Source organism: Choloepus didactylus, chromosome 19, assembly GCF_015220235.1.
Source record: "Choloepus didactylus isolate mChoDid1 chromosome 19, mChoDid1.pri, whole genome shotgun sequence".
In the NCBI taxonomy this organism is placed as follows: Eukaryota; Metazoa; Chordata; class Mammalia; order Pilosa; family Megalonychidae; genus Choloepus; species Choloepus didactylus.
Genome location: NC_051325.1, coordinates 40995258 through 41017832, shown reverse-complemented (window position 1 = coordinate 41017832; position 22575 = coordinate 40995258). Strand labels below are relative to the sequence as shown.

At 39.1% G+C, this 22575-nt stretch overlaps 2 protein-coding genes across 3 annotated transcripts in view; one reads left to right on the top strand and one right to left on the bottom strand.

Moving 5' to 3' along the window:
- The window catches only part of MROH8 (maestro heat like repeat family member 8), a 116454-nt gene that overhangs the window by 57820 nt on the left and 36059 nt on the right, over positions 1–22575 (top strand). For both annotated transcript variants that reach the window (XR_005213043.1, XM_037811393.1), the window contains exons 3-6: positions 261–340; positions 1142–1286; positions 2699–2794; positions 4004–4108. Coding sequence is in view for 1 of the 2 variants with exons in the window: in XM_037811393.1 (XP_037667321.1) it covers positions 261–340; positions 1142–1286; positions 2699–2794; positions 4004–4108 (426 nt within the window). In the remaining variant the exon portion in view is untranslated. The remainder of the gene's footprint in view (positions 1–260; positions 341–1141; positions 1287–2698; positions 2795–4003; positions 4109–22575) is intronic.
- On the bottom strand, positions 5353–5899 carry LOC119515439 (microsomal glutathione S-transferase 3-like). Its single transcript, XM_037811396.1, has one exon. The coding sequence runs from the start codon at positions 5866–5868 to the stop codon at positions 5410–5412; it is 459 nt and encodes a 152-aa protein (XP_037667324.1). The 5' UTR covers positions 5869–5899; the 3' UTR covers positions 5353–5409.

Here is a 22575-nt window from a genome sequence, read left to right as displayed (position 1 = left end):
ATGAGGAAACTGAGGAACAGGGAGGTTAAATAACTAGTGTCAGCTCAAACAGCTAGTAAGAGGCAGAACCAGGCCTCAGGGTCTGGCTCCAAAGGATAAACTCTTAGTCCCGCCACTGTCCTGCCTCCAGTCCTGTGCAGCCACGTAGCAGGGCCCACCAGAGGAGCTGCTACTGTTCTTGCAGGCCATCCACATCCCTGATACTTGTCCCAATCACTTGGCACATTCTTGACTCTAAAGTTCTTTTCCTCTCGCTGCAGCTGCTGGTGCAAGAGGAGCCCTTGCATTCTCTCTTCAGCCCTGTGCGCCGGCAGGTCTTCGTTACCATTGCTGACCTCAGGTGATGCCCTCAAGCCTCTCCCATGTGCATTCTGATCCCGCATTCAGAGCCAAAGCCAAACTCGAAGCCAAAGCAACTGATGTGTTCCACTTCGTAAATGTCTGTAAAATATTTAGATAGGGGAAAGAAAGTCATATCCATGTTTTTGTATAAGAATTTTGATTTCTTCTATGCTACCCTCCATATATCAAAGACTTCATTGGACCCACTTTGGGATTCAATTTTGTCTGAAGTATATTCAGTAGAAAGCTAGTCCACATATGCTTCTCAACAGTAGAGTAATACAGTCAAAGAAATGTGGAGAGGGCTGCTTGCTGTTTATGTCTCTTGGAGTTTATACTGCAAATTAACTGATTAAAGGTCCTGAGAAGGTCCATGGTTAAAAGTTTTAACTTGGTTCAATTCACCATTCTCCAAACTAATAACATTCAGTACAACACCCTTTGGAAAATTGTGGTTTACTATTTTTAGACTGTAGCAGGCTTCCCTCCCTGGTTGAAATGGAGGAAAGTCTATAACAAAAGCACTCCACTGACCTCTTTGTGGGGAGCAACGTGGCAGGAGGGGAAAAGTCAGGGTGTGTGTGGGGGGGTGGCAGGATGGAGGCTCTGAGCCTCAAAATCCTTCCTCTATCCTTTTGTGAGATTGAGCCAAACACATTAACACACCTTGCCATTTATCTCTTCCATCAGAATGATACACTAACCAGGCTACCCTTATGTTTTTGGTTACTTTGATCCCTGCTTATCAATATCAAATCAAATTCTCCCCACTTGCTATTCCCAAACTGTCTTTTCCTAGTTACCAAGATGTCCATTTGTTGCTTGGCTCTGAAGATCGGGTTAACTTGTTCAGTCTTATCATCAAAAGTATAATCACTCTGCCTTCTGTAAAGACCCTTATCCAGCTGCAGGAAATCATGCCAAGTGGGCCCTACAAGTCAGAGGTAACTCATGCTTTGCTTTAGTAACTTTCCATCCACAGGGTCAGCTGATGTTGGCCTTTTGAAGATGCATTTGATTTTTTGGAAATAGCCAAAAACCATTTAAGCCAAGTCTGGAGGAAAAAAAGTAGGTGGTTGAATTATATAGCACTTTTATCCCTCTTTATTTTGTTTTTCTTTTTTCCCTTTGTTTTAGTTTCCCAGTTGCTTAACAACAGGAGTTTATTGGCTCATAGTTTCAGAGACTAGAAGGCTTGCTTCTTCATGGGGTTGGTATCTTCTGACTGGCCAGTGATCATTGGTCCTTGGCTTTTCCGTCACATGTCAATGCACATGGTAGTGTCTTCTTTCTCTTTTGGTTCTCTTGACTTCCAGCTTCTGTCTGCTCCCCATTCTTCTCTTCCTGTGTCCAATTTCCTGTGTTTATAAGGACTTACATACCGAAGGCAATAGTGGGTTAAAATCCACCCTCATTCATTTGGGCACACCTTAACTAATAACATCTTCAAAGGTCCTATTTACAAAAGGTCACAGGACCAGGGGTTGGAAACTGAACATGCCTTTTGTGGGAGACATGATTCAATCCCAACACCCTTCATCTTTATTCTTTCTTTTTCTTCCTTTTGGCTTTAAAATAAGGTGGGACTATTCATTCATGTATTTAACAGATGTTTATTAAGAATCACCATGTGCTAAGTATTTATTAAGAATCACCATGTGCTAAGTATTATGATAGGCAATAGGAATACAGCAGTAAAGGAAAAACAAAGCCTGCACTCTCGTTCACAGAGCTTGCATTCTAGTGCAGAGAAACAGATCATTAATAAATAAATATATATTATGACAGGTAGTAAGAAGTGCTTTTAAAAAAATTAAGTAGCAAAATAGTAGGATAAAGAGTACTGTGAGTGGGAGGTGCAGGGACTTTTTCATATTGGACAATCAGGGAAAGGCTTCCTGATGAGGAGATAGGTGAAGGAAGAGAGGGGGCCTATCAGATGGATATCCGGAAAGATGCTTTCAGTCAGAGAAAAGAGTAAGTACTTAGGCCATGATTTTCTTTTGTAGCTAATAATTATACTGGCTGGTATATCAGTCACCAAAGGGAACAATTGTTTTCCTTTATTTTAAGATACCAGAAAGAGTCTGAAGTCAAACTTTAAAAGTATCTTGATGACCCTTAAGCAATTTCCAAAATAAAATTAGAAGTGGCTGTGTTCCTAGTAATGTTGGGATATCCATTTGAAATGAAGATATATTCAGTTTCACTTCATGCCACAAACTGTCTACCAGTACTTTTAAACTGGTTCTGCACTTTTGAGTGAAGTCTCAAGATAACAAGGAGAACCTAGAAAGTCTGTAGTGTTTAGGGAACTTCACATGGGAGGTGCATCACTCATCCTGTGCCTTTTCAGTGTCTCTACAGGCACACATTTCAGGCATTCTCTGAGATGCTCCAGAGTTTGGTGGTAGAAGACCCACATTTGGAAAATCTCAACATCCTTTTTAAGGTAAAAAGGATATTAGGGGAGGATGTAAAACTATTCCTATTAACTGGTGGGAGTAGAAGAAGAAAATGTGGAAGGATTAAGTTTTAGGAGGTAGCATAGCATAGTAGAAAAGAAGATCATTTATCAGCTTTGGGTCAGAGTCTTTAGTTCAAGTTCTGACTGACGCTGCCATTCATTGGCTGAAGGCCATCTACAATAAACTGCAAGGAATATAATTTCTCAGGGTCTTATTTCCCCACCTTTAAATGGAGATAATTCCTGTTTCATAGGGTTTTGTATATATTGAATAAATGACCTGTCATAAATGATTGCTACAAATATTCCTTAAATTAATAGTCCCTACTATCAGAGAAGGGTTTCAATCAGTGAGCAGAGAATAGGGTCTGCCTCATGAATGGGTAAATAGGCAACTACTTATCAGGTGTAATTCAGAGGTTGTAAAAGACCACCTGCCCCAATATTTCACCTGTACCTACTCCATCAGTAGGGATCCATTCATTGGAGTACATTCACTATAATTCAATAATCTTGACTTCTTGCCCTTTTTGAGATGAAGATATCCCAGATAATCCTTTCAACTATTAATCATTTGCTCCTAAGTACAGAAGTACATTTATCCTTACATTAATCCACCTTAACATTATCTCCATTCTTCCTCTATTTGAATATTAATGTGCCAGCCTGATTGGATTTCTCCCCTTTCTCTGTCTGTGTCTTGTACTTTTCTGCCTTGGCAGCTTTGTTCAAGCCATTTCTTTTACCATGCCATCTTCTTCATGAAGCTCCTGCTTGTGAATATTATACTCCATGAACTCTTCCCTGACTGTTCTAGGTAGATGCAATTTCTCTATCTTCAGAGTTCCTTTAATAGCACTTTATTAATTTTTTTCTCTCCAAAGCAGATTTGAGAGACCTCAAAACATATAGAAGTATAGAATAAGAAATTGAATGAAGTGGGATGAAGGGAAAATAAGCTAGAAAATAAGCCCCTCCAGATGCCTGACCACCTGACCCTCTAGGTCTTTGGGCTTTTGTGTGTCATCCCGCTACTTAGAGTTCCATCCCAAACTGGTTTATCATTTAAAAAAATATTTTCAGACATAGTAATGACATGTAGAACTTCCCTCTCCACATTTTCTTCCAAACAGAATAAAGGTGTTATCCCAAATCTCTCTGATAAACCATTTAGTCTCCCTTTATTTTTCACAGTACCTGGGCCCCTGGTTACAATCAATCAAAGACCATGAGCGAGAACGGGCTACAGCCAGCATGGCGCAAGTTCTGAAGTGCTTATCCAGACATCTCAACTTGAAGGTAAGTAGCACTTCAGTTGCAGGGGAAGAGAGATCCAAAGCCATCTTAATACTGCCTATTTCCCTCCTATTTCTGACTCTCCAAACTGGATTATGTGTCCTCTTTTTGCTCCTATAATATCATAGCATATAGGATAATTTACATATCTGCCCCTCTCCTAAAATATGAGCAACTTGAGGCCAGGTACTGTGTTTATTAATCTTTGCTTAGCACAACAACTGAGACATAATAATGTAGTAAATGTTTTTGAATGAATGAATGAAGATTTTTTTTTTCATCATCTCATAAAAGGACATTTTAATGTAAAAAGGAAAAGTTAAAGCTTTATGAAGAACAGTCCTTGTTTTTCTGTTTGCTCTACACAGGTGAGATTTCTCATGGATTAACACTGCCATGTACACTGATCTAGTCCAACTTCCTGAGTGATGAGTGCTTGGGGTCATCTGACCAAGTTGCCCATCTTCAGTGGCAGATCATAGCGTTCTGTCTTGAAATGCCTCATCTCTCTTGAGCAACAGAGTGCTATGATAGAGAAAATAAGGACTTTAGAGTCAGATCTGGGTTCAAATCCTATCTCTAATCCTTATAGGCTATTGAGCACTTTAAATGTGGCTAGTGTGACTGAAAAACTGATTTTATTTTATTTAAATTTTATTAATTTAAATTTAAATAGCCACATGTAGCTAGTGGCTATCACATTGGACAGTGTAGGCCTAGACCCATTTCCATTAATGCAGTTTATGGCCAAATTAATTTTTGACACAGCTATCTCATAGTACAAAACTCACATTGTTCTCCAAGTCTAAGTCTTCCACATTTGTTGCTAAGCACATCCTTACCCATCTGTACCTAGGCAATTAGATCTTTGTATCCAAATGTTGGACATTACATTCATCTCTAGTATGTTTCATCTTATTGCTTTAGTCTATAGAGAGTTTAAAAAGCAATCCTTACTGTTATCCTAAGTATTAGTAGCAAGTGATAAGAAAATCTTCCTGGAGCCCCGATTTTTCATCTCTGTGGCATGACTGTGACTGTATTACCACAATCAGACTTTTTCCCAATTTCACATACTAAGCATCCACTGGCAGGTGAGGAGGGAGGTTCTCCATCCCTGTGGCTCCCCTCTCATCTTATTGGAACAGCTACTTATTTTAGATAGAGACTCAAAAAGAAAGAAGTGATGGGAGTCAGGAGGTTTAGGTATGAGGCTGATGTCAGATAGGTTTTATTACATTAAAAAAAAAAAAGGGAAGTTAACTCATCCAAAATGAATGAGGTTTTTAAAACTTGGTAACTCTTCAATGGCAGCCTTTGGCCCCACTGTTTAAGCCAGTTTTCACCCAGCCAAGATGCTGGAAAGCAGAGCACACAGTGGTGCCCAACAAGCCCATGAGTGCAATGGATCCCAGGGTTCCTCGAGTTCGCTTGCTGGGTTCTCCCGTGTAATAGCCATAAGCATAGAGAACTCGTCCAACAATCCAAGCCAAGCCCAAACCAGAAGCTATACGCGGGTGGTAAACACCTCCAACAGCTAGAAAAAATAAGAAGGGAGGATATATTTCCAACGTGTTCTGGTGGGCTCGCTGAATGCAGTTGAAGAGGTGCCCATTTTCTGGGTCTGTGCTGTACATGGTAGGATACTCCACTTTGTACTTCTTGCGGGCCTTGGAAACATTCATGGCTAGATGAGTTACCATTATGAAGCTGGCAGCACCAGTTAGAACCATGAAACCGTATTCCTTAGAGAGGATGGCCATCTTGGCTCTGGATCACCTTCACTCTAGTGGTGCAGACCGCAACAGCCATGAATGAAGATTTAACTAGAAAATATCTCAGGGTCCACAGTGGCTTATTCACTATGTCGTGTTGCATTTGAAAAAATAAAGTCCAGCAGGCAAACATAGGTCAATCAATTTAAATATTTCCCAGCATCTCAGAGAGAATAATCCAGTTCATAAACTCTGGTACTTCTTTTTAAAATCTTCATTTTTATCTCTTTCACTCTCTCACTTCTTAGCTGTTCTGAATCCTCTCCCATAACTCCTAAAAAAATTCCCCAAAACTAAGCTCCTCCTTCCTGGATCTATTTTTCTCATCTGTTAATCTTTCTTTCCCATTTCCTGATTAGGTATTCTTGCCACTAGAACTTCTGTTCTCCATCCATTGTTTCTCCAATCTGCATAGTAAGGCTCAGGAATTGGAAGAGAAGGTGGTAGGATAAGAATGCTAGGTGGCTTATGTCAGAATTTTCCTTAGAGTATTTGTCCTTGATATAAATGATAAAACAAACTGCTTACAGGGACAGCATTTCACTAACTTTCTTATTTCTCACACTGAAAATATATCCAAACTTTTCACCTCCTTATTGAAATTGGTTTGGTCCCTCAAAATATGCTACTTCTGGAGACTTGCAGGGAAGATGGTGGGGTAAGGAGCTCCAGGCCTTAGTCTCTCCACCAAAACAACTATTAAACTGGCAGAAACTGTCTGAAACAACTATTTTGAGACTCCAGAGGCTAGAAGAACACTGTACAGCATACAGGGAAGAGTAGGAGGAAGAGGCTGATAAACCATGGTAAAGGAGAGTAAATTTTCCGTGTGGTGTCCATCAGCACCCATCCTCCACTCTCACAGGAGGCCTTATTGGGGTCCCATCCCTAGCTAGCTCGCTGGTGACAGAAAGGGACATAAAAACCCTCTTCCCTGAGTACAGGGGTGGGCACAGCCAACTACTGATCATGGCTTTTAATTAGCGAATTTGGATTGCTGGGGGCCCAGCTCTGAGGGAAGCTATTGTTTCAACCCTCCCTGGACAGGGGCGGAGGTGATGGAGATTTAAAGATAGCGCTTCCTTAGGACTGTGGGGGATAGTTAGCTGAAAGGCTGCATTTGCTGTTCAGTCCAAGAGTCTTCTTTGGGGAGCTGTCAGAGAAGTTTTTGATGCCCTCCCCAAGACACCCTGTAGCTGGTCTGTGCCCTCTTCATGGGCCCCGGCTCTGCTTTGGCTGGGAAAGACTGAAACTTGGGAAAGTCCTCTCCATTGTGCCCTCCTCCCAGAATTTGTCCTCCATGCAAAGCAGCTTGAGACATTGAAAGGATTGTAAAAATCTATAGAGGGGGACAAGGGGACAGTCTGGGACAAAGGTCTGCTGGCCTCAAACACACACGAGAGAGAGGTCTGTCTTCTGGGAAACTGAGGTGACAACCAAACTCCTGTAAACAGAGGAATGCAAAAACAATGAAAAACCAAAAGCCCAGGACAAGATACAGGCCCAGAAAGACAGGGAAAACCCTGTGCACAGCATTTGCCTTGGGCAGACCTTCCCAATAGGAGGGCTAAAGCTCAAGAAAATCCCTGTCTTATCACCAGCTGGCTACAAAATCAAGAAACAGACGTCTTACAGAATAAATCCTAGAGATTACATTTTAAAATATTAAAATGTGCACTGTGCAACAAAAGAATACAAGACAAACAAAGAAACAGGAAGTGATGGCCCATCCAAAGGAAGAGGATAAAAATACAGAAAACACCAAAGAAGAAGATGAGAATGTAGACATACTGAACAAAGCCTTTAAAACAATGATCTTAGAAATGCTCAAGGAGATGAAGGAAGGTACAGAGAAAGAACTAAAGGATATCAGGAATAGAATGAATGAGCAGTGAGAATCTTAGAAAAGGGAGAAATTTTAAAAAGGAACCAAACATGGGGGTGACGTCATTAACATGGTGACATAAACAGCTACTGAAAACTTCTCTTCAGAGATTCAAAGAAAAAAAGGGAAATTCTGAATTGTTAGGAACTGTGGAGGAGGATGTAGAATGGAGAAGGCCCTGCAAATGCTGAATTAAAGAAAGGGAAGAAATATCATGTAGGAATCTTCTGCCCCAGACCAGCCAGTCCTCTCCCCTCCCCCTCAGTTGGTCTCTGTGTGGAAAAGGCACAGAATCAGCAGACAGGACCCTCCCACCAAGAATACAGTCTATAAAATCTTCTTGCAGCAGTGAGATATACCCCCACCATTTGAAGACCTGGGGGAATCAGGAAGGACATTTCAAGGCCCAGGTCAGTGAGGGATAAAGAGACTGAAAAAATGTGGGCAGAGACTATGTTTCCAGCCCTGGGTCTGAAAACCCTTCCCCCACCCTTGAGGGAAGCAGCCACCAGCAGCGGTTTCCTTGCCTTGAGGATGGCTGGAGTACTGGGTCAGCTGAGGAAGTATTTTGCCACAGGTGGAGCCCCACATCGAGCCAGATTTTGGTCGGCAAAGTGAGGGCATAGGAATCCCACAGTTTCAGCTCTCCTGTGTAGATATGCAGCCTGTGTTCAGAGGAAAAGCAGCCACTGAGGATGATTAAGTTACCAAACAGCGCCATCTGCTGCCAGTCCAGAAGGTGCAAGGGAATTCAAATACTTTTTCAAAAGATGCTTCAGAGCCTTTCTTAGGACTACAGGAGCTGGTCTACACACCCTGTATGGAAATCCGGCCCTGTTTTGCCTGAGAAATATGGAAGATCCAATAGTTAAAGCAGGGTTCTAAAACAAACCCAGGTCTTGCTTGCCAGTGGAAAGCAGAGCACCACTGGAAGCTAGTAGATTTGTATTGCCATACACAGTGACTGCTGGGGTGCCCAGTGCCTACCTCCCATCCCTGTGGCAAGCCACAGTGGGTGCCTGGTTTTTGGGGGAAGACTGGGAAGCAGAGACAATCTGACAACAGGCCAGTGAGAGAAAAAAAGAAAAGTTGGAGATCAAAGATAACCAACAAGAAAACCTTAGGCAAAAGTGAGAAAACAACCTCCAGAATAAACTAATCAATAAAATCAGAAGCTAGACAGCCAAAAATTATGAGCCACACCAGGAAACATGAAGATATGTCCCAGTCAAAGGAAAAAAAAAAATAACACTTCAACTGAGATTCAGGAGTTGAAACAACTAATTGAAGATGTTCAAACAAATCTTCTAAATCAATTCCATGAATTGAAATAAAATGTGACAAAAGAGATGAAGGACATGAAGAAGACACTGGGTGACCATAAGAATTCATAAGCTTGAAAAAAACAAATGGCAGATCTTATGGGAATGAAAGGTCCAATAGAAGAGGTGAAAAACACAAAGGAGACGTACAACAGCAGACTTGCAGAGGCAGAAGAAAGGATTAGTGAACCAAAGGACAGGACATCTGAAATCCTACACACAAAAGAACAGATAGGGAAAAGAATGGAAAAATATGAGCAGGGTCTCAGGGGACTGAATGATGCCATGAAGCACTGAATATATGTGTTACAGGTGTCCCAGAAGGAGAAGAGAAGGGGAAGGGGGCAGAAAGAGTAATTGAGGAAATAATCAATGAAAATTTTCCAACTCTGATGAAAGACATAAAATTACAGGTTCAAGAAGCGCAGCTTACCCTAAACAGAATTGATCCAAATAGATCTACTCCAAGACACTTACTAATCAGATTTTCAAATGTCAAAGACAAAGAGAATTCTGAAAGCAGCAAGAGAAAAGCAATCCATCATATACAAGGGACGCTCAATAAGACTAAGTGTGGATCTCTCAGCAGAAACCACAGAGGCAAGAAGGCAGTGGTATGATATAATCAAGATACTGAAAGAGAAAAACTGCCAATCAAGAATCCTTTATCCAGCAAAACTGTCCTTCGAAAATGATGGAGAGCTTTTTTGCAATGGGTTTGCTGCCAGAACACAGGTGTCATGAAAATCATCTCTGATTTTTAAGCCAAAATGAGAAAGGAAAAGACTCATATCAACATTGTTGTTATCGGACATGTAGATTCAGGCAAATCCACCAGTACTGGCTACTTGATCTACAAATGTGGTGGAATCGACAAAAGAACCACCGAAAAATTTGAGAAGGAGGCTGCTGAGATGGGAAAGGGGTCCTTCAGGAATGCCTGGGTCTTGCATAAACTGAAAGCTGAACGTGAGTGTGGGATCACCTTTGATATCTCCCTGTGGAAATTTGAACCAGCATGTACTATGTGACCATCATTGATGCCTCAGGACAGAGACTTTATTAAAAACATGATTACAGGCACATCTCAGGGTGACTGTGCTGTGCTGATTGTTGCTGCTGGTGTTGGTGAATTTGAAGCTGGTATCTCTAAGAATGGGCAGACCCATGAGCATGCCCTTCTGGCTTACACACTGGGTATGAAACAACTAATTGTTGGTGTTAACAAAATGGATTCCACTGAGCCACCCTACAGCCAGAAGAGATGTGAGGAAATCTTTAAGGAAGTCAGCACCTACATTAAGAAAATTGGCTACAACCCTGACACAGTAGCATTTGTGCCAATTTCTTGTTGGAATGGTGACAGCATGCTGGAGCCAAGTGCTAACATGCCTTGGTTCAAGGGATGGAAAGTCACCTGTAAGGATGGCAATGCCAGTGGAACCATGCTGCTTGAAGTTCCGGATTGCATCCTGCCATCCACTTATCCAACTGACAAACCCTTGCGTCTGCCTCCTCAGGATGTCTACAAAATTAGTGGTATTGGTACTGTCCTTGTGGGCCGAGTGGATACTGGTGTTCTCAAACCAGGCATGGTGGTCATCTTTGCTCCAATCAACATTACAACTGAAGTAAAGTCTGTTGAGATGCACCATGAAGCTTCTTTTTTTTTAAATTCAGTTTCATTGAAATATATTCACATACCATACAATCATCCATGGTATATAATCAACTGTTCACAGTACAATCATATAGTTATGCATTCATCACCACAATCTATTTCTGAACATTTCCCCTACATCAGAAAGAATCAGAATAAGAATAAAAAATAAAAGTAAAAAAAGAACACCCAAACCATCCCTCCATCCCACCCTATTTGTCATTTAGTTTTTATCCCCATTTTTCTACTCATTCCATCCATACACTAGATAAAGGAAGTGTGAGCCACAAGGTTTTCACAATCACACTGTCACCCCTTGTAATCTACATTATTACATAATCGTCTTCAGGAGTCCAGACTATTGGGTTGGAGTTTGGTAGGTTTCAGGTATTTACTTCTAGCTATTCCAGTATATTAAAACCTAAGAGGTGTTATCTATATAGTGCATAAGAATGTCCACCAGAGTAACCTCTAGACTCCATTTGAAATCTCTCAGCCACTGAAACTATTTCGTTTCATTTTGCATCCCCCTTTTGGTCAAGAAGATATTCCTCAATCCCAAGATGCCAGGTCCAGATTCATCCCCAGGAGTCATATCCTGTGTTGCCAGGGAGATTTACACCCCTGGGAGTTGGGTCCCCACGTGGGGGGGGGGGCAGTGAGTTCACCTGCCGAGGTGGCTCAGTTAGAGAGAGAGAGGGGCCACATCTGAGCAACAAAGAGGTACTCAGGGGGAGACTCTTAGAGCACAATTATATGCAAGTTTAGCCTCTCCTTTGCAGTAACGAGCTTCATAAGGGCAAGTCCCACGATCGAGGGCTCGGCACCACCATGAAGCTTTGAGTGAAGCTCTTCCTGGGACAATGTGGGCCTCAGTGTCAAGAACATGTCTGTAAAAGATGTTCGTTTGTGGCAATGATCCACCAATGGAAGCAGTTTGGCTTCACTGCTCAGGTGATTATCCTGAACCATCCAGGCCAAATCAGTGTTGGCTATGCACCTGTGCTGGATTGTCACACAGCTCACATTGCTCACAAGTTTGCTGAGCTGAAGGAGAAGATTGATCGCTGTTCTGATAAGAAGCTGGAAGATGGCCCCAAATTTCTGAAATCTGGTGATGTTTCCATCGCAGTTATGGTTCCTGGCAAGCCCATGTGTGTTGAGAGCTTCTCTGATTATCCTCCTCTGGGTCATTTTGCTGTTCGGGATATGAGACAGACAGTTGCTGTGGGTGTCATCAAGGCAGTGGACAAGAAGGCTGCTGGAGATGGCAAGGTCACCAAGTCTGCCCAGAAGGCTCAGAAGGCTAAATGAATTTTACCTATAACACCTGCCACCCTATTCTTAATCAGTGGTGGAAGAGTGGTCTCAGAACTGTTTGTTTCAATTGGCCATTTAAGTTTAATAGTAAAAGACTGGTTAATGATGACAATGCATCATACAACTTTCAGAAGGAAAGGAATGTTTGGTGGACTATTTGTTTTTGTGTTATTAGTTTTTAAAATCAGTACTTTTTAAAAGGAAACAATGACCAAAAATCTGTCACAGAATTTTGAGACCCATTAAAACAAAGTTTAATGAGAAACCTGTGTCTTCTTTTGAAAAGTCAGCCTTGAATTGCTCAGGCAAAAGATGAGTCCTTGTAACCTATTTCTGGTGTTTCATCTGTTGAAATTTGATAATATAGTTCAGATTTAACAGTTTTTTAGGACAAATTGAGAGATTTTTCACCTGCTAATTGGAGGGATCATCACTTAAGTTGATTTAAGTACATAGTAAAAAACTAGGGGTGGTTTGTTAGTGGCAACCTTAGACTGGAAGAGCAATGGGTAATTTGTAATGTTCATAAGCTACCTTAGAAGGCCAAGTTCTGTTACAGAGGCCATGTGTTGCATATAGAATTTTAATTTTGTGTAGTTATGTCTATATCAATATTGAGTAAATGAATTTATTGTATCAAGGAAAAATAAAAGATACTGGAAGTTGAAAAAAAAAAGATGGAGAGTTTGAAATATTTTCTGATAAACAGACACTGAGAGAGTTCTTGAATAGGAGGCCTCCTCTGTAAGAAATGCTAAATGGAGGGCTACAGACAGATAGGAAGAGACAAGAGAGAGAGGTTTGGAGAACATGTAGAAATGAAGATACCAGGAGATAGAACCAGGGTAGAGATTGGGTATTTGATGCTGAAGGAATATAGAATGTTCAATGGGATTGATTGTATAGATCCAGAAATGGATAGCACAATACTGTGTGATGGTAGCTCACTATTGTAAGTTCACTGAACAAAGATAACTGTGAGTATGGTTGAAAGAGGAAGGTTAGGGGTATGTATGACACCAGAAGGAAAGATAGAAGATAAAGACTGGGACTGTATAACTTACTGCAACCTAGAGTGGTCAATGATTGTGAATAAATATACAAATATAAGAATGTTTTTACATGAGGGAGAACAAATGAATATCAAGTTTGGGATGGTATTTGTGAAAATATATAATCAATGCAAACTAGAGCCTATAGTTAACAGTTAAAAAACAAACAAACTAACAAAAAGTAATCAGACAGAACTACTGGAATTGAAGACCACAATAACTGAAATGAAAAACACCCAGGAGGGTTTCAAGAGCAAATTAGAGTTGGCAGAAGAAAGAATCAAAGAATCACTGAACTTGAAGACAAGATACTTGAAATCAGTCAGGCTGAGGAGAAAGAAAAAAGAAATATTAAAAGTGGATATAGCCTAAGATAGCTATAGGATGCCATCGAGCACACCATATATGCATATGGGAGTCCCAAAAGGAAAGGAAGGACAGAAAGGGGAAGAAGGAATTATCAAAGAAATAATGACAGAGACCTACCCAAACTTAGCAAAAGATGTGAATATGCACATCCAAGAAGCTCAGACAACACCTAACAGTATAAACATGAAGAGAAATACACCTCCATCACATATTGATTATACTATCAAATGCAAAGGACAAGGAGAGAGTTCTGAAAGCTGCAAGAGAAAAGAAACGTATTACATACAAGGGAGTCCCAATTAGATTGAGTGCCAATTTCTCACCAGAAACCATAGAGGCAAGAATTAAGTGAGCTGAAATACTTAGGGTGTTGAAAGAAAACACCTGCCGGCCAACAATTTTATATCCAGTGAGACTCTTTCAAAAATGAGTGAGAGATTAAGACATTCTGAGATAAACAAAAGCTGAAGGAATTCCACACCACTAGACCTGCCCTACAAGCAATGCTAAAGACATTTCTTCAGAATGAAAGGAAATAACACTGGACAGTGGTTCAAAGCAGCATAAAGAAATAAAGACCTGTGGTAAAGCTAGCCATTTAGTAATTATAAATGCCAGTATTATTGTATTGTACTGTATTGTTTGGTATGTAACTCCAATTCTTACTTCCTATAGGTGTTAAAATGCAAATGCATAAAAAGTAATGATAAATGTATGTTTTGAATATACAATGTACAAAGGTAAAAGTGGCAGCAAGTACAAAAAACATGGTGGAGGAATACGGTGTATGGGAAAAGTATATGTTCATGCTGTTGAAATTAAGTTGGTATCAAACCAAATATGACTGTTATATATTTAGGATGTTAAATTTAAATCCATGGTAACCACAAGGAAAATAGATGAAAACTATATCTAGATAGAAATGAGAAGCTACTCAATATGGTATAACATGCATACAAATAAATATAAAAGTACGCATTAACGGAATTTAGGAACAAAAAATTGTAAGACTTACAAAGGCTAAATAGCAAAAAACAGAAGAAAGTCCTGTATTATCAGCAGTTACTTTAAAACTAAATGGATTAAACTCTCTAGTCAAAAGTCAGAGATTGGCAGAATGTATAAAAAAGCATGAACTAATTATGTGCTGTCATTAAGAGACTCACCTTAAATTCAAAAATATAAGTAGGTTGAGGGTGAAAGGATGGAAAAAAATATATAACATGCAAGTAGTAACCAAAAGAGAGTGGAGTGGCTTTACTAATGGTAGATAAAATAGACTTTAAATTAAAAATAGTAACATGGGACAAAGATGGTCATTATATACTGGTAAAGGGGACAATTCAACAGAAAGAGGTAACAGTTATAAATATATGTGCACCTAAAGCAGAGCCCCAAAATATATGAAGCAAATCCTGACAGATTTGAAGGGAGGAACTGATTTTTCTATGTTAATAGTAGGAGACTTTAACACAACACTCTCAATAATGCATAGAACATCTAGTCAGAAGATAATAAGGATGTATAGGACTTGAATGATACACTAAACCAACTAGACCTAACAGACATATGTAGAACACTACACCCAATAAAAACAGAATACAGTCTTCTCAAGTGCAAATGGATCATTCTCCAGGATAGACCATATGTTGGGTCACAAAACAAGTCTCAATAAATTCAAAAATATTGAAATCATACAATGTATATACTCCAACCACAATGGAATGAAGCTAGGAAGCAATAACGGAGAACTGGAAAATTCACAAATAATTAAAATATTTTAAAAAGTAAAATATATTAACAATTAGAATAATTTCCATAATAAAATATGGAAATTAAACAGCATACTCTTTTTTTTCTTTTCCTCCTTTCTTTTTTTTTTTTATTGAGATATATTCATATACCACGCAGTCATACAAAACAAATCGTACTTTCGGTTGTTCACAGTACTATTACATAGTTGTACATTCATCACCCAAATCAATCCCTGACACCTTCATTAGCACACACACAAAAATAACAAGAATAATAATTAGAGTGAAAAAGAGCAATTGAAGTAAAAAAGAACACTGGGTACCTTTGTCTGTTTGTTTCCTTCCCCTATTTTTCTACTCATCCATCCATAAACTAGACAAAGTGGAGTGTGGTCCTTATGGCTTTCCCAATCCCATTGTCCACCGCCCCTCATAAGCTAACATTTTTATACAACTGTCTTCGAGATTCATGGGTTCTGGGTTGTAGTTTGATATTTTCAGGTATCCACCACCAGCTACCCCAATTCTTTAGAACCTAAAAAGGGTTGTCTAAATTGTGCATAAGAGTGCCCACCAGAGTGGACCTCTCGGCTCCTTTTGGATTCTCTCTGCCACTGAAGCTTATTTCATTTCCTTTCTTCACATCCCCCTTTTGGTCAAGAAGATGTTTCTCCGTCCCACGATGCCAGGTCTACATTCCTCCCCGGGAGTCATATTCCACGTTGCCAGGGAGATTCACTCCCCTGGGTGTCTGATCCCACGTAGGGGGGAGGGCAGTGATTTCACCTTTCAAGTTGGCTTAGCTAGAGAGACAGGGCCACATCTGAGCAACAAAGAGGCATTTGGGAGGAGGCTCTTAGGCACAACCATAGGGAGGCCTAGCCTCTCCTTTGCAGCAACTGTCTTCCCAAGGGTAAAACCTGTGGTAGAGGGCTCAACCCATCAAACCACCAGTCCCCTATGTCTGTGGTCATGTTAGCAACCATGGAGGTGGGGTAGGCGAATACACCTGCATTCTCCACAGGCTCCTCAAGGGGACACTGCATCTTTTTTTTTCCTTGTTTTCTTTTTTTTTTTTTTTTAACTTTCCCTTCTTTTTTAAATCAACTGTATGAAAAAAAAGTTAAAAAGAAAACAAACATACAATAAAAGAACATTTCAAAGAGACCATAACAAGGGAGTAAGAAAAAGACAACTAACCTAAGATAACTGCTTAACTCCCAACATGTTCCTACTTTACCCCAAGAAAGTTACCTAATAAAGCAACATTTCTGTGAACTTGCTCCTACTATATCCATCAGAAATTAACAGACCATAGTCATTCCTGGGCATCCCCAGAACGTTAAATAGCTTATCTGTTCTTCTTGGATTATTGTTCCCCCTTCCTTAATTGCTCTCTATTGCTAGTTCCCCTACATTCTACATTATAAGCCATTTGTTTTACATTTTTCAAAGTTCACATTAGTGGTAGCATATAATATTTCTCTTTTTGTGCCTGGCTTATTTCGCTCAGCATTATGTCTTCAAGGTTCATCCATGTTGTCATATGTTTCACGAGATCGTTCCTTCTTACTGCCGCGTAGTATTCCATCGTGTGTATATACCACATTTTATTTATCCACTCATCTGTTGAAGGACATTTGGGTTGTTTCCATCTCTTGGCAATTGGTGAATAATGCTGCTATGAACATTGGCGTGCAGATATCTGTTCGTGTCACTGCTTTCCGATCTTCCGGGTATATACCGAGAAGTGCAATCGCTGGATCGAATGGTAACTCTATATCTAGTTTTCAAAGGAACTGCCAGACTGACTTCCAGAGTGGCTGAACCATTATACAGTCCCACCAACAATGAATAAGAGTTCCAATTTCTCCACATCCCCTCCAGCATTTGTAGTTTCCTGTTTGTATAATGGCAGCCATTCTAATCGGTGTTAGATAGTATCTCATTGTGGTCTTAATTTGCATCTCTCTAATAGCTAGTGAAGCTGAACATTTTTTCGTGTGTTTCTTGGCCATTTGTATTTCCTCTTCAGAGAACTGTCTTTTCATATCTTTTGCCCATTTTATAATTGGGCCGACTGTACTATTGTCATTGAGTTGTAGGATTTCTTTATATATGCAAGATATCAGTCTTTTGTCAGATACATGGTTTCCAAAAATTTTTTCCCATTGAGTTGGCTGCCTCTTTACCTTTTTGAGAAATTCCTTTGAGGTGCAGAAACTTCTAAGCTTGAGGAGTTCCCATTTATCTATTTTCTCTTTTGTTGCTTGTGCTTTGGGTGTAAAGTCTAGGAAGTGGCCGCCTAATACAAGGTCTTGAAGATGTTTTCCTACATTATCTTCTAGGAGTTTTATGGTACTTTCTTTTATATTGAGATCTTTGGTCCATTTTGAGTTAATTTTTGTGTAGGGGGTGAGGTAGGGGTCCTCTTTCATTCTTTTGGATATGGATATCCAACTCTCCCAGCCCCATTTGTTGAAAAGACCATTATGACTCAGTTCAGTGACTTTGGGGGCCTTATCAAAGATCAGTCGGCCATAGATCTGAGGGTCTATCTCTGAATTCTCAATTCGATTCCATTGATCTATATGTCTATCTTTGTGCCAGTACCATAAACAGCATACTCTTAAATAACCAATGAGTTAAAGAGGAAATCAGAAGCGAAATTAGGAAATATCTTGAGGTGAATGGAAATAAAAATGAAAATACAATGTACCAAAACTTATGGGTGTAGCAAAGGTAGTGCTGAGAGGAAAATTTATAGCTCTAAATGCTTACATTAAAAAAAAAAAAAAAGAAAGACTTCACATCAGAGGCCTAACTTCAAAACTGGAAGAACTAGAAAAGGAAGAGCACACTAAACCCAAAGTGAGCAGAAGGAAGGAAATAAAGAGATTAGAGTGGAGATAAATGAAATAGAAAACAAGCAAATAAAAACAATAGAAAATAAAAAGATCAATAAAGTTGACAAACCTTTAGCTAGACTGACAAAGAAAAAGAGATAGAGGATACAAGTAATGAAAATCAGAAATGAAAAGGGGGACATTGCTACCAACCCAGCTGAAATAAAAAAGGACTGCAAGATGATATGATGAACAACTGTATGCCAATAAATTAGATAACTTATATGAAATGGACAAATTCCTAGGAAAACCAAAACTGCCTGCATTGACTCAAGAAGAAATGCAAGCTCACAACAAACCAATTGCTAGTAAAGAGATTGAGTCAGTAATCAAAAACCTCCCAACAAAGAATAGCCCAGGACCAGAAGGCTTCACAAGAGAATTCTACCAAACATTCCAAGAAGACTTACTCCAATCTGCTCAAACTCTTCTGACAAATTGAAGAGGAGGGAGTTCACCCTAACTTATTATACGAGGCCAACATCAGCCTCATACCAAAGCTGGATAAAGAGAACACAAGAAAAGAAAACTACAGAACAGTGTCTTTTATGAATATGGATGCAAAAATCTGCAACAAAATACTAGCAAACTGAATCCAACAGAATATTAAAAGAATTATACACCATGATCAAGTGGGATTTATCCCTGGTATGCAAGGCTAGTTCAACATAAGAAAATCAACTAATGTAATACACTCTAATCTGCACATTAACAGAATGATGGGGAAAAAGCCACATGATCTTCTCAATTGATACAGAAAAGGCATGTGACAAAATACAGCACCCTTTCTTGATGAAAACACTTAGGACACAAGGAATATAAGGAAACTTCCTCAACATGATGAAGGGCATATATGAAAAGGCCACAGCTAACATCCTACTTAATGGTGAAAGACTGAAAGCTTTCCCTCTAAAATCAGGAACAAGACAAAGATGCTCACTGTCACTACTGTTATTCAACATTATACTGGAAGTTCTTGCCAGAGCAATTAGTCAAGAAAAAGAAAGAAATTGGAAAGCAAGAAGTAAAAATTTCCCTCTTTGCATATGATATGATCCTGTATACAGAAAATCCTGAACAACCCACAGAAAAGCTACTAGAGGTAATAAATGAATTCTGAAAAGTGGGGTACAAGATCAACACCCCCAAATCTGTAGTGTTTCTGTACACAAGCAATGAAGAATCAGAAAAAGAGATCAAGAAAAAAATTCCATTCACAAATGCAACTGAAAGAATCAAATATCTAGGAATAAGTTTAACTAAGGATGTAAAGGAATTATACACAGAAAATTACTAAATATTGCTAGAAGAAATTAAAGAAGACCTAAATAAATGGAAGAACATTCCATGTTCATAGATTAGAAGAAAATATCGTTAAGATGTCAATACTGGGGACTACCAATTTAGTAGGCCGAGCCCTTGATTTTGGGGCTTATCCTTATGAAGCCTGTTACTGCAAAGGAGAGGCTAAGCCAACGTATAATTGTGCCTAAGAGTCACCCCCAGAGAACCTCTTTTGTTGCTCAGATGTAGCCTCTGTCTCTAAGCCAACTTGGCAGGTGGACTCACTGACTCCTGGGGGTGTATATCTTCCTGGCAGTGTGGGACATGACTCCCAGTTATGAGTCTGGAGTTGGCACCATGGGATTGAGAAAGCCTTCTTGACTAAAATGGAGAATAGAAATGAAGCAAAGTAGTTTCAGGGGCTGAGAGATTTCAAATGGAGTCAAGAGGTCATTCTGGAGCTTATTCTTATGCATTACATAGATATCCCTTTTTAGTTTTTAGTGTATTAGAATAGCTAGAAGGAAATACCTGAAACCGTTGAATTGCAACCCAGTAGCCTTGATTCTTTTTTTTTAATTTTTATTTTGAAATAATTTCAAACATATAGGACAGTTGCAAATACAATACAAACCCCGTACAGAGAACTCCAACACCTCCCCACTCCGATATCTTATGTATCTACCCCAATTTTACATTTTGCTACCTTTGCAGTACCTTTCTTTTCTCTCTAACCTACCTTCCTTCCTTCCTTCCTTCCTTCCTTCCTTCCTTCCTTCCTTCCTTCCTTCCTTCCTCTCTCCTTCTCTCTCCTCCCTCCCTCCCCCCTCTTTCTTTCAACTATATATATTATCTTTCTCCCAATTACCTATCTACCCATTTATCATCTTCTGAACATTTGAGAGCAGGTTGCATATATCATACTCCTTGAACTCATAATACTTCCATGTACATTTCCTACAAACAAGTATATTCACTTGTCATTAACTTAAATGCAGTTAATTCAAGAAATTTAATATGGATATAAAGCTTAAATTCTATATTCCAATTTTTCCTTATGCCCCCTTTGAGCTTTTCTCCTCCATTCTTAGATCCAGTCCCGTATCATATGTTGCATTGATTGCCATTAAGTCTCAATTAACTCTTTTTTAAATTAACGATATCAAAAAATTTTTTCAAAAAAAGATATACAATAAAAAAAATTTCAAACAAACCATAACAAGGGAGTAAGAAAAAGACACCTAACCTAAAATAACTACTTTACTTCCTACACATTCCTACACTACCCCAAGAAAATAACCTAATATAGCAACATTTCTGTAAACTTGTTCCTACCATACCCATCAGAAATTAACAAACCATAGTCATTCCTGGGCATTCCCAGAACGTTACATTTATCCACAATAGCTTATCTGTTCTTACTGGGTTATCGTTCCCCCTTCATTAATTGCTCTCTCTCGCTAGTTCCCCTACATTCTACATTATAAACCATTTATTTTTGGAGTGTGTTGTTTAACATCCAGGTGTTTGTGAATTTTCTAAGCCTCTGATGGTTATTGACTTCTAATTGTATCCCATTGTGGTCAGAGAATGTGCTTTGAATAATTTCAATTTTTTAAAATTTATTGAGGCTTTTTTATGTCCCAGCATATGGTCTATTCTGGAGAAAGTTCCGTGATCACTAGAGAAGAATGTGTATCCTGGTGATTTGGGATGTGTTATTCTATATATGTCTGTTAAATCAAATTCATTTATCAGATTGTTTAGGTTTTCAGTTCCCTTACTGGTCTTCTTTCTGGTTGATCTATCTATAGGAGAGAGTGATGTGTTCAAGTCTCCCACAGTTATTGTGGAAACATCCATTGCATCCTTTAGTTTTGCCAGTGTTTGTCTCATGTATTTTGTAACACCATGATTGGGTGCATAAACATTTATGATTGTTATTTCTTCTTGTTGAATTGTCCCTTTTATTAGTATGTAGTGGCCTTCTTTGTCTGTCCTAACATCCTTGCATTTAAAGTCTATTTTATCTGAGATTAATATTGCTACTCCTGCTTTCTTTTGACTGTAGCTTGCATGAAATATTTTTTCCATCCTTTCACTTTCAGTTTCTTTGTATCGCTGTGACTAAGATGAGTCTCTTGTATGCAGCATATTGATGGTTCATATTTTTTAATCCATTCTGTGAATCTATATCTTTTAATTGGGGAGTTTAATCCATTTACATTTATCTTTTAATTGGGGAGTTTAATCCATTTACATTCAATGCTATCACTGTGAAGGCATTTCTTGATATACTATCCTTTGGTTTATATTTGTCAGATATATTTTCCCCCTCTCTCTTAATGTCCTTTAATGAACCAATATTGAATCTCTTTAGTATTGAACCTTTCTCCATATCTCTCTCTCCTTTCTTTGTTTCTCTGTCAGTAGGGCTCCCTTTAGAATCTGAAGTAGGGCAGGTCTTTTATTAGCAAAATCTCTCAACATTTGTTTGTCTGTGGAAAATTTAAGCTCTCCCTCAAATTTGAGGGAGAGCTTTTCTGGATAAAGTCTCCTTGGTTAGAAATTTTTCTCTCTCAGAATATTAAATATATCATGTCACTGCCTTCTTGCCTCCATGGTGGCCACTGGGTAGTCACTACTTAGTCTTATGTTGTTTCTTTTGTATGTGGTGAATTGCTTTTCTCTTGCTGCTTTCAGAACTTGCTCCTTCTCTTCAGTATTTGAGTCTGATCAGAATATGTCTTGGAGTGGGCTTATCTGGATTTATTCTATTTGGAGTTCACTGGGCATTTATGCTTTGTGTATTTATATTGTGTAGAAGGTTTGGGAAGTTTTCCCCAACAATTTCTTTGAAAACACTTTCTAGACCTTTACCCTTCTCTTCCCCTTCTGGGACACCAATGAGTCTTATGTTTGGATGTTTTATCTATCATATCCCTGAGGTTCATTTCAATTTTTTCAGTTTTTTCCCCATTCTTTCTTTTGTTCTTTCATTTTCCATTCTGTGGTCCTTGAGGTTGCTGATTTGTTTTTCAGCTTCCACTAGTCTTGTACTATGAGTATCCAGAATCTTTTTAATTTGGTCAACAGTTACTTTTATTTCCATAAGATCTTCTATTTTTAAATTTACTCTTGCA

What these genes read in the sequence shown, in the direction of transcription:
- LOC119515439 (XM_037811396.1), bottom strand. Translation starts at nt 5,868, where the DNA reads ATGGCCATCCTCTCTAAGGAATACGGTTTCATGGTTCTAACTGGTGCT.